Below are 12,879 nucleotides of genomic sequence, written 5' to 3'. Positions count from 1 at the left end.
CTAAAACTTAGGAATCAAGAGATCAAACTAAGAACATATTTCACAGTGGTTTATGGTCTCCCTGGTAGTCTGTAGAATGGGAATGAATCCAAATCATTTTCAACACAGTCTGAACAAACATTTGGTTGCTTTCCCCCACACCTGATTTTTGATATGAACTTAAAAGGAGTGAGGGATCAAGAAACAATGAAGATCACCTGGCACCTTGATCTGTAGGAGCTAGGGGTCAGAAAGTTATCCCAAGGGAAAACAGCCCTCAAGGAAATTGGGAAATAGGTTGAGACAGAAGTAAAAAGGTTAGTATTCATAAAATAGCTAGAAAGAATAAGAACAAAGATGAAACTGGGAGATAAATCTAAACGCTGTCTTTAGCAACTATTACAGGAGCAGTTTCCAGAAACTGACAAGAGAATAGGAAGGTGACTTCAGAGAATGAAGAGAGAGTTTCTGGAGCAGCAAGGAAAACTTAAGCATTGGACTTAGTTTAGTCCTGGGTAGTTCATCACTGTCTCATACAAGTAAAAAGCCCCTCATCTTGGCATGCCTTATCATACTGTGGCTCATATAACATTTTGCTATTTTTTCATATAAAGAAGGTTTTATGGCAGCCCTGGCTGAAGCAAGACCCGCTGCTCAGATAATCAATCAGCATTTTCAACAGTGAAGCATTTTAAATGAAGGTATGTATATTGTTTGTTTTAAATGTTATAGAATGCTTAACAGACCACATAAGAGTGTAAACATAACTCACAGCAAGCTTTGTCTGGCACAAAGCTTCAACGATTCTGAGGCACTTGTGCCCAATAAATACATGATAAATGAATCCTTGGAAAAGAGAATCACACTGAATGCGTAATTTCCTTTATTGAAAATATTGGGATAGCACTGCATTACATATAGTCAATATCCATAAATGAAGGGTCACACATTTCTGTTGGACAATACTGTTTTAAATAGAGAACAAAGCATCTGGATATACTCTCATGAGTATAGTATCATAGACTCAACTAGATAAGAGTAAGCTATATGCAAAAGAAATGACCATTTTGTTCATTAATAGCATATGGTTACAAATGGCATAAATGGTAAACATGATCAAGAGATTTCTGGTATCTCCATCAACTCATTTTTTGAATGACTAGATTAAGGTTAAATTGCCAATATGTTGTTAACCAAAAAAGGAGAATGTGTGAAAAGTATGTCTGGGCTACAGATTTAAAATTTTATAGCAATGGGAGTGTAGTATAATAATTGTTGATCTGTCAATTGGTTTGTTCTCTTACAAATAGTTTAAAATAGGAGAGTAAGCTAAAAGAAATATTCTATGAGTATTTTCTTTTTAAAAATAGAGATGTAAATGCTCTTCATTATTAACTTTCCTTTCAAAGATCACTGGGGAAATAATTTGTGATGACTACCAGCTTTGGCTATTATTTAAATTTTTTCTATTAGCAGTCTTTGGCTTTCATAAAAGTCTGACAATTACTGATATTTGTTAAGTTTTCAACAAGGTTTTATTATTTTTTTTAACAGAAGATGTTTTATGGTGTGAAACTGGGTTAATATTTAAAAAAAATAGATTTCATTTTGTTCCAATTTGGGATAGAATGTATTTCTTTGCACTGATTTGTCTCAAAGAAGATTCTAGAAACCCAGAAAATTGGCCTAATTTGACATTTATCATTTCAACTTAAAAATGGAGAAATTAAAATACTTAGTTCCTTTTAAGACAGGCCTTCCTACTAATATAACTGCTTGAGAGAAGTTGTGTGCCAAAAAAAACCCATGAAAATTAAGGTTTTGTTATTAACACACACGATTTCATAAAAAGTGAAACATTTTCCTTTCAGAAGCAGGGCCTGTTCATAAAGGTTTCCATTTCTATAAATACCAGTTTATGATGTGAGAGACAAATGGTATATTCTTCCTTGCACAAATATGTTCAGTGTACCTCTTAATGGCTAAACAAGAGAAGCTGGCCTATAAGAGTCAAATCAATAAACATTGATAATGAGCTATATCTATATCTATATGTGTGTGTATATATATATGTGCGTATATAGATATAGATATATTTACTTCCAAAAACCTATCACCCTAAACAATCAGGGCAAAGAAAATTCAATAGAAAGCTGTGTAAATCAAGGATTTGTTCCCAAAACATAGCACAAAATTTTTTATTTCAAGATTTGACACATTAAAAGAAAAAAAAAACCTACCAACACATTTCTAGCAACATACTAGAAATAATAAATAAAACAGATTAAAAAAATCATACATTCCCTTTAAGTGCTATGTCCTTTCAATTTTTCTGAGACCAACCTTTTCGTGGCAAACAATAGCTGTACATTTTGGTAATGAAAATGATGCTGATAAATACACAAGGCATGTATATATTTCCACAGTATCTTTTTTTTTCACAGTTACCAAAAATAAAAATTGCATTCACCTTATACAGCTATAAACATTCTGAATCTTCACAATATGGGTTCAAAAGAAGTGGAAAGTACAGTCTTTCGACAATCTGGACTTCCAATTCCTTTCTTCAGTGTCTGCCCTCCACATGTAGCTTTCAGAATCTTTCTGCGATGTGATCATGCTCGGAGATGATGGCAGAAAGCAAGCGCTGTGATAGGATGGGGCACCTGCTGTGGGGCTTCGTCTTCAGCCAGCTTTAGGAGGGCCGAGCCAACCCAGTCTATTTAATGATATATTTTAAGGCAGTCTGAATTTCACTCGAATGTCCATACCTCTAGGTCCTGAACTATGAAGTCTTCCTTTTTGGAAAGAATATCATTATTAAAAGTGCTGCATGAGTTGCTTCGACCATGGTATAAATCAGCATCTAGCCACAAACCAAATCGTCCCCTAAAAACAAGAGAAAAATGGTTAAATACTTACAACCTCTGAGGGACATCCTTTTGTCTTCCACTGTCATATCTTCTTTCCTTTATGTCACAGACAAACCTCAAAAGTGCTTGCCCAATAAAGAGCATTATTTCTTGCATTTCACTTAAATGACCTACTTTTCCTAAAGACAGTAGTCTCTAACATAGGCACAGGAATAATTTTATCTTTGATTCTTAGGGTCAAGTGTTAGTTCACTATCCTAATAATTCTATGCACACAGACTAATTGAAGTCAACTATCATTAACGTTTTAATTACCTTGCATTAAAATAGACATTTTCTCAGGTTAAATGGCAAAAGAGCAACAAAAGTCTTACCCTCCACCACCAAGTTCTAAAGAACTTATGTCTCCATTGATGAAATATGAGTTTTCTCCACTCCACTTAAAAACCTAGAAACACAAAACAGTACACAGACATTTCAATCTGGAGAATTAACAAATAGGCTATCTTAGAACTGTTGTATAGAAGGGAACCACCTTCTTCTCTGAGGAAGCTCCTGACTCGCAATCTGAGCCCATACCAGAATGAGATTGCCAAGGGGTAGTAATGTGGGAAAGACCTTTCAGTGATGTCTGACTCTCATCGGCATCCTCTTTCTAAATCCCATGCTAAGCAACTCCTAAGTGGAGACCCTAAACATTTTGTGTGCTATGGTCATATAGAACTGATCCAATCTGGAATAAATGTAGATGAGGTGATAGCATTATTCCTTGTCCAGTATCTGGACATCCTATCCTTGTTCCTTCTCCCAGCTGGGTACCTTGAAATGTGGGCTAAATGTGTAGAGGAATGTTTCGCCTGTGCCATAGTAGTGATCGCTGAACTTGAAAGGATGAGTTGCATATGCTCCAAAAATCTGTTAAAAGAAAAAAAAATGTTAAATACTTTCAAAACTTTTCAAAGCTTCCCATCGAAAGGCTTTCTTAAATATTTTTGACAGTCTTATTCAGAGACCTCACTGGACCTCTTTTGGCAAACACTATTGATAAATTGAAACTCTCTCTGTGTGTATGTGTGTGTGTGCATGTGAGTATGTGTGAGTGTGTGTGTGTGTGTGTATGTGTGTGTGTGTGCCAGTTCAGAGGCTTGAAACCAGGGCGTAGGCCCCATCTCTGAGCATTTTTGTTCAAGGCTAGTATCTACCACTTGAGATACAGCTCTTATTTGGGCATTTTGGTAGTTAATTGACCCTGCCTGGGTTGGCTTTGAACTCTAAATCTCAGATCTCAGCCTCCTGCATATGTAGGATTACGGTGAAAGCCACTGGCACCATTGGAACTCTTAAGTGGAAAGAAACAAGCACCAAACCAATCAACAAAATGTCTCCAGCTCTAATTGGAACCCAAATGGTCAAGCTTCAAGTATATGGAATATCCATCAGAGAAGCTCTGAGAACTTGTTTGCTAAAGGCAATAATTTGTACCAACTTAAAAGTCCATCATGGACATAGGTTTCTTTTGCAACACATTGAAACATTGAAAGACATGAAGATGCACTTATACAAGGAAATGGCAGCTTGGGAGAACAGTTATATCTCATTGTTTTATAAGGACAATCATAGGGAAACACTTCCTCAAAGAAAATAAATTTTTCTCCATTCTGATTTGTAACAAGGAATTTATCAATGTTTACCAAAACTATAATCTAAATATGACTGATTAGCATATCTGACTTTTAATAAAAAAGTAACTTCAATATTACAAGCTTTTAAATATGATCTTGATGTGGTTTAAACTAAGGGTTCTTGACTTTTTCTTGATAGGCGGTGGAAAGAGAACCAAGTTATACAAAGAGTAGTGTTTTTAGAACATCAAGGGCCACTGCCTCAGCTTCCTGTCCTGTTCAGATCACAGTCAGTATTTGCAGGGGTGAAACTTGGCTGGGGTGAGCATATACATTTTGAAAATGTGCCTTCATGAGTCATATTCCTTCTGTTCCAAATCCCACTTCAGAATCATGGCTTTAAATGGAGGTTGTTTGATATAGCTCACATTTTTCTCAAAATTATTTCAAATGGGTCAAAACAGTGGTGTGTCTTCATTAGGTATGCTTACAATAGAAAGTATTGGAGCTGAAGTGCAGAAATTCTAACCATTTATTTTCATAGTTCCTGATACCAAACTTTTCTCTAGAACTGCTAACAATAAAGAAAAAAAGAAAAACTAACAAAATATCAACATTTCTTTTTCTCTCTTCTATAGATCTTTTGATCAAAACTGAAATAAAACAGGTAGGTATCTACTTTTGAAAGCACGATACTAAAATATGGCAAGAAGGATAATGGCCATTGGTAGAAGATGAATCTCTTCCAGATGAATCCATAGGAAAAACTACTTAGATTCTGTATATAGTAGTATTTTCTCAGCTAAGCTTTTTTTAAGCTATCATGGAAAGAATCAAAGAATGGATGATACTAGAGAATTATTGTTAGTGTGTTAGGTCCACAGCACTATGATTCTGCACAAAATGTCTATTATCATTTGTTCTATTAATTTACTTAGGGAAGAGGCATTAAGCCTATATATACAATGAAATTGTTTAATCTACACTGGATCTTAGTCTCTTAAACATGGACAGACATGAGATGTTGAGGACCTGCACCAAGAGAGAATACACATAACCAAGTGGTAACTTGTGGGAAATAGGTAGAAGAGAAATGACATAGCAACTGGAATTTACCTCAAAATACCATAGCAAAAAAAAAAAAAGCAATGATAGACAAGATGAAGTAAATGTGGCAGAATCAGCTAGTTCTGGAATCTAGACGACCAGAGTTCATCGCATTACTCTTTTTAATCTACTGTTGAGTAGATTTAAAAATGATTTTTAGAACATGTTCTCCAAGAGAGGAACAGGCCTCACCTGATTATCCATATCTTTTATGACCAATAGGACAGGACTGTCCAAAGACGCTGATTTCCGGTAGAGAGTTTTCAAGCTGGTTCCATGCTCTATTGTGCTATAGGCCAGTCTCCATGGATACCCCTGCACCCTTGCTGGAAGGCGTCGGGCCAGCTGCCAATCCAAAGAAGGAGATGTAAATAGACAGCTCAACTGCAAATCATCATTAACTGGTGGCATAAAAACGGGCCTATGGCTCAGATTCAAAATCATATATAGTCCTCCTCCATACCCCCGTCAAGTATTTATCACCATAAACTGAGTAAGAGAAGGGAAAAACCAATGCTTGAGAATGTTCACATTGGTAATGGTGCTGCCTAAAGCCTGCTTCCCCCACACTGGGCCTATCTTTGGGCTTCTGTGAATTGTACAGTCAGTCATGAGTTGATTTTCAATGGATATATATTCTGAAAAAATGTGGTATCAGATAATGTGGTTATATGAATGTCACAGGTGTACCAATGCAAACTAAGGTGTCCATAATGTAACTAATCTTTAAAAAAAATGTATCCTTCCTTTTTTGGGGGAGGTGATAATGGGGTTTAGACTCAGGGCCTCAAGCTTCAAAACAGAGGTGCTCTACCACTTGAGCCATGACTTCAGTCTAAGGAATGTAATGACACCATATACACAATCCTTCACTAACCAAAATATCATTATGCAGCCTGTGACTATACGTTTGAAGATAAAGATCAAGTGAAAGTCCTATGAGTTAGACACATATACTTCTTCATATTTAATCTGACTTTTGCCAAACACTTCACATTATTTCAATTCTTTCTCACTTTATAGGTTCAAAGGTGCTAGTGACAACTACAGCTTCCCACAGAACAAAACAAAATATTTTTGGTAAGAAATCAGACTATCTTGAATTTGTCATCTATAGCTATAATTAGCTTAAACTTAGCTGTCATAAATACCAATAATTTATATCGCTTCAAAAATATTATCAAAGGAAGCTATGAGGGGCTAAGTCTTCACAGTGCTTAAAGTCAGCTCTAGCCACTGGCAGCATGGATCCTATTTCAATAGCCGAATGGTCAAGCCATATTACCTTCCTGGGTCTTCCCTTACTCATTTGTAAATTGAGGCAGGACCTGATTGTTTTTAGGTTTCTGAAATTCAGATTTCTAAGCTAATTAATATAAGAAGTACAAAAACTTCTTACTAGGGTTCAGATATCATCACATGCTACTTCATCAAGTTTATTTGAGAGATTTTCAGAAGATATAAGGTATCCAAAGAAAATGACAAACAAAATAAAGGAAGACTCTTCCTTCCTTTTCTTTTTAGACAAGGTTTCCCTATGTAACTAAGGCTTGAACTTGCCTTGCCACTCTACTGCCTCAGAATCTTGAGGGCTAAGATTATAGATATGCACCATCATCTTTTTCTTTTTTTAAGAAATGGCTTTTTCTTTAGGTTTCTGGATAGATGATACCGTTTGATCAATTCCTCCTATTTCCATGAGAGCTGGTGTAACAGTTCAGAATCAGAGGAGAGATGCCCTTGATTAGGTGACCATGTTCTTCCTTTCTAATCTAGCTCACCCTTCACCTTGAGTGACAAGAGAAAATGGAGGCAAGGATGGGGAACACTTTGTAAGGGCCGGAAGACACTTGTGCTAAGACACAGGAGAACCCACCTGCTCTATGTGCATGTTTTCCAGGAGTGCACTGTGGGGCTGCAGGATTGGCAGCCCCTCATCATCCTCCTCCTCATAGTAACTGCACGTGCTCTTCCTGCGCTTTGCCTCTTCCACAGTGATGATCTAGGGTGAGGTAATGAACAATCCAGGACAAACGATGAGGTTTGCTTTTCCTCAATTGCTACAAAATCCACCTCAGTAGTAGGAGATAAATCAAGCAAGACTTTTGGAAAAAGCTAAAAAAATTTTAAACCATAAAAAATGGAGAATTTAACACATGACAGCCAAGGCATTGAATGTGCATGAATTAAAGTCACCAGTTTTCCAGTTTTGCTATTGCTGCTGATTGTTCCATCCTTGCACGAGAACTGTTTATAACTCCACAAGCAATTTATACCCTTGCAAATGCTCTAAATTATTCTCCTTTAGCCCACATCTAAATTTGAGTTGTCAAGGAAGTAATCAGAGATTGCTTGGTAAGTCTTTATAAATAGGAAGTTTAGAATGATAAAGATAGTTTTTAATCAAGGTTTCTGGTGTTTTCTCCTAAGGTTGTGTACCTAGAAACTAAATCTAATAGAAATAATAATTGATAACAGCTACCAGGAGTAATAACAGGAGAAGGAAGCTTTAAATTATGACTGGATAGCTATTCTTTATATATGATTCAGAAATAGCCAAAGTATTCTCTCTAGGCTGACAGACATTAAATTGTACATAATATTTATCATTTAACTGCAGCTATGTTAAAAAACCAACAAAATCTTCAGCTTAAAATCCATTTTTGGATCTTTAAGAGACTCTAAATATATCACTGAACTGCTTTGAAATTTTGCTATGTAAGGCAACTAATTACACCAAAATCACTGGGAACCATTACTAATGACTTCTACAACACATAGAAAAAAAACGTATTTAAGTTACAATTAGTGAAAGCTATTAGATAAATGCATTAGTTAATTACCAAGAACACACTGACACACACAAAGAACCCACTGCCACCTGAGCCAGATTACTGATAGGGAAATCAGCTAGCTTATAAACTTTGCCCTCTTCTGATGGAGAACTTACAGAGAGAGAGAAAAACTTGAAGAATCACAAATCTAGCTTTTAAATGTATTAAATAAAGTCACATGTGTTTGGCAAACTCTACACATGCTAAAGGACAAAATGAAGCTGAGAAAGAAAGAACGAAAGAAAGGAAGAAAGCAAGCAAGCAAGCACCCGAATTTACAATTCTAGTTCCAAAAGGAAGGGGCAACCACATTATATCCATCTCCACAATGAATACACTAATCTGCTCTGGTTGAAATGTTAGCACAGTTCAATCCAATTAGAACGAATTTCAAAACATATGGAGTGCCAGCTTGCTGAGCCTTCACTGCACCTTATCATCCCTGGGGACACACTCCAACATACCTTCACAAAAGGCTCTTGGTCAGGTCTGGCACAATAGAGAATCTGAGCGTCCAATGGTAGTCTTTGGCCTCTCATTGCGACCGGAGAGAAGTGTCCGCTTACTGGCTCACTCTCTAATGAGGAACAGGTTTCTGCTCTAGCTGCTGCTCCCCACACCACAGTCACTTGCAGCCACGCTGAGCTACAACTGCTTTTCAGTATCTCGCTTCCTGCATGATTGAGTTTCTGTTTCCCTCAGGAGGGAGGTTTGGTTCAGCATTTCTACAGGAACACGCCCAAATTAGGATTTAGAGCCAACACACTTCCTGTCAGACACAGCCTCTCCTCGGGCTGTAAAATGACACTTTCACCTTTGCCAGGGTAGTTTCCTAAGAGTACAATAAAACCCTATTGTTTGAGGGTTTTGCTCCCCCCCCCCCCCCCCCCCCCCCCCCCCCCCCCCCCCCCCCCCGCGCTTGTGCTTTTCCTCATTATTGCCCTCTGGGCAACTTTGCTTGTCTCACCATGCCTTTTCGCTTTTCTTTCAGTACCTTCTCTTCCCCCTTCTCCCGTCCTCCTCCCTTGTAAGAATTTTTACTATTCTCTTTAAGTAGTTGTACAAAAGGGTTGTACTTAACGTGTCAATTTATGAGTATAATCCATCTTGATCAATGTCACCTCTTCTTTCACAATTTCCTCAAATTACCTGGCTCAATTTCACATATGTATACTTCATATTACGGTTGTATTTGCCCACCGGTCCTCTTTCCATGTGTCTATCTCCCTCCACTTAATCCCTAACCCACTCTAAAGATTTAAAAACAACAACAGCAACATGTTTCAGCTTCCTGGTATTCATTTTGTTAAACTGTAAGTTAACTGTTCAAAGGAGTTACTCCACTGGGATCCTCTACGTATACCATAATTTAAAGCTGAGGCTCCATTTTAAAATGCTTCTTCTGTGCCTGGCGTGTGTTTGACTCTTAAGCCACGACTGAACACAGAGTTTAGGTGAGGGAGGTCCATCACAGTGAACGCTTTCAATATCAATCAGAATTACTGAGTGAGGGACATAAAAGGGTAGGAAAACATCTGGTTATATGAGGATGTAAAAGCTGTCATACTAGATGCATCTTGCAAAAACAGCTGCCCAAGTAATATTTGTCTCTTTACATTTTAAAATTAGCCTTGGCAAATAATGAACATGATGAGTCCTCCTCGCCTCCTCAGATCAGATGTCAGTATGCTGGGAAGAAACGGAGATCCTGCTGGATCAATTTTCACCCATCTCCCTGGAATTCTTTTAGATCTCAGTGTCATTTCCTTCTCAGCACCATGCGGGAGATCACAGTACTAATAGCATAGCCAGCATGGTAAGTTACAAAGTGGTCTCTGGCAGGCTCAGTCATCAGTCATAGATCTGCCAGAACTGAGCCTCCTGGCAGGAGCCTGGGGCAGAATCACTGGCATTCTTTGTCAAGAAAAAGCATAAACAGCACACTATGTGATAGTGAGTACCAAGTGCTTTGCCAGGGATACTGGGACACAAAGCAGGCCACAGTCTCCCATGGCTGACAGGGTAACAGTACAGAAGCAGAAGTAAGTGAATATCGTTCCAGGTGATACAGGTGCTGAAAACTCCAGAAGCACAAAAGAAGTTGGGGACAGCTGGGGTGTGCCAAGATGGCTTGTTCACGGAGAAGAGGGTGGCTGGAATTGTAAGAAGGGAATGGGAAGTGGGGAGATGTGCAATATGGAGGGCATAGCAAGAATTCAGAGGTAGATTCTAGGGTTGATATGGCTGGAAAATAGAGAGGAAAGGAAGAGAAATGAGACAGGTGGATAAGATCTGTTGAAGGAAAAGTTGAGCTGTTGGTGATTCACACTGGTAACCTTAGATACTCTAGAGCTAGTCTTGGAGGATCAAGGTTTGAAGCCTGTTCAGGCAGAAAAGTCCACAAGATTCCACTTCCAGTTAACAGCAAAATGCTGGACTGGAGTTGTGGCTGAAGTGGTAAAGCACCAGCCATGAGCAAGAAAGTAGAGCAAGCATGAGGCTCTGAGCTCAAATCCCAGTATTAGGGGGGAAAATCTGTTGAAGGAGTACGAGAAGAGGCCTAGAACTTGTCTAATGGGTCACAATGTCTAAAATGCATCTGTTCTTCAAAATTATCTGAGATGGGTACTTTGGAAAATACAAATTCCATCATTTCTCCTACACACCTGCTGAATTAATCTCTTCTGATAAGAATCAAGTATTCAGTTTAAAAATAAATCAATTGGCTATTCTAACAAATGAACTAGGTAGGTAATTACTATAGTCAAGGGATAAGGGTACTAAGGGCTTTAAGCATGGAAATATATGAGTATACTTATATATTTAAATGATAAATTAGATAGAATAGTACACATAAAACCTTTTAATATGATGTTGGAAACCTCAGAAATTAATCAATAGTGTGGGAGATAAATACTATTAAATTATCACTTATCAAACATTGAAAGAAAATCAACTATAGATTGAGCACTGTTTAATTTGAGAATATAGGACCACCTATAATAAAACCACTGGAAGTAAAGCTAGGAGTGGTGTCATATGCCTATAACCCTAGCATTTAGGAGGCATAAGTAGAAAGATTGCAGGTATGAGGCTAGCCCACGCAAAGAGAGCGGTGTTATTTCAAAAACAAAATGCAAACTAAAGGGCTGTGAGTGTGGCTTATATTGAGAAGATTTTGCCAATCAAGTATGAAACACTTGGTTCAATCCTTTGTACTGAAAAAAATGGAAAAATTAAATAAAATCCATAAATAAAAATGAAAAGAGCATAGTAGTATCTGTTAAAAATAGAAGAGATAGAACTGGGAACATGGCAAGTGGTAGAGTACCTGCCTAATAAGTGTGAGGCCCTGAGCTCAATCCCTAGCAACTCTCTCTCTCTCTCTCTCAAACACACAAACAAGGAGCTAAAGAATTACTCGATTTAATTAGCAAGCATTCAAACAGTATGACAGAGCTATTAAGATCCTCTAGGAAAATTAGTCAGTGGAAATGAGCAGCCTGAAGAAAAAAACACAAGTGACTAATAAATAAATAAATATATATATATATACACATACATACATACATATGTATATATTTACAATCATTCTGTCCTCAAGGATATAAAAACTTGTCAAGGATATAAAAATTAAGTTATCACATTTTCACTTCAAATTAGCAAACATTTTTAGGGTGGATGAAGGGAATTGTAATGATAACACTTACTGTCGGCAGAGACATAGAAGGTTTTCCTTCACATTACTGCTGAATTAAGCTGCTATTATACTAGAAACTTGGAGCCTTAAAACACTCATTTCCAGGGGACTAATGGAATAAAAAAGATTGTAGATCATTTCATCCTTGAGAAAAGTGTGAATCCATTTAATGATTCAAAGCAAGCCATTGTTAAATAAACTAAAATAAAAATACAAGGCAATCATGAAAAAATCCTTAAAATGATACAATCCTCAAAACATATCAGTTATCATAAAGCCAGGTACACAACACAGAGCATAATCTCATTTTATAAAAATAAAAAGAAAGATATATTCTCTCAACATCTAGAAAGCATCCTAAAACAAAATAGAAGCTGGGTGCCTGTGGCTCACACTTACGATACTAGCTACTTAGGAGGCTGAGATCTAAGAGCTGAAATTTCAAGCCATCCCCTGTAGAAAAGTCCCTGAGATTCTAAGATAGAAATAAACCCATAGAGAGAAGAAAGTTATTCTAGGCAAAGCTTCACCTACAAACGATAGAAAAATCAGAGGGAGGGAGGGAAAGTAGGAGAAAATGAGGGAGGAGGTAACATTATTTGACAAGAAATGAACTCATTCATTACTTATGTAACTGTAACTGTTTTGTACATCATCTTTACAATAAAATAAAATACAATTTTTTGGGGGGAGGGGCTTCGGTTGTGGGGCCTGAACTCTGGGCCTGGGCGCTGCCCCTCAGCTCTTCAGTTCAAGGCTAGCAC

The 12,879-nt window shown here is 37.4% G+C and overlaps 1 protein-coding gene across 5 annotated transcripts in view; it reads right to left on the bottom strand.

The window, feature by feature from the left end:
• Positions 1 to 839: 839 nt before the first annotated feature.
• The window catches only part of Ncoa7 (nuclear receptor coactivator 7), a 116,515-nt gene continuing 104,475 nt past the window's right edge, over positions 840 to 12,879 (bottom strand). For 4 of the 5 annotated variants that reach the window (XM_042685313.1, XM_042685398.1, XM_042685471.1 and 1 more), the window contains 5 exons: positions 7,458 to 7,583; positions 5,774 to 5,926; positions 3,672 to 3,767; positions 3,227 to 3,300; positions 840 to 2,868 (listed from right to left, as the gene is read on the bottom strand). In XM_042685313.1, coding sequence (XP_042541247.1) covers positions 2,733 to 2,868; positions 3,227 to 3,300; positions 3,672 to 3,767; positions 5,774 to 5,926; positions 7,458 to 7,583 — 585 coding nt within the window. In that variant the 3' untranslated portion in view covers positions 840 to 2,732. Of the gene's footprint in view, positions 2,869 to 3,226; positions 3,301 to 3,671; positions 3,768 to 5,773; positions 5,927 to 7,457; positions 7,584 to 8,879; positions 9,113 to 12,879 lie in introns of those variants that run through there. The other variant, XM_042685619.1, reaches the window with a different exon arrangement.

Source organism: Dipodomys spectabilis, unplaced genomic scaffold (assembly GCF_019054845.1).
Source record: "Dipodomys spectabilis isolate Male_0828 unplaced genomic scaffold, ASM1905484v1 ptg000001l, whole genome shotgun sequence".
Taxonomy (NCBI): Eukaryota; Metazoa; Chordata; class Mammalia; order Rodentia; family Heteromyidae; genus Dipodomys; species Dipodomys spectabilis.
The sequence above is the reverse complement of the archived record's forward strand: the minus strand, read 5'-3'. Positions and strand labels throughout refer to the sequence as shown.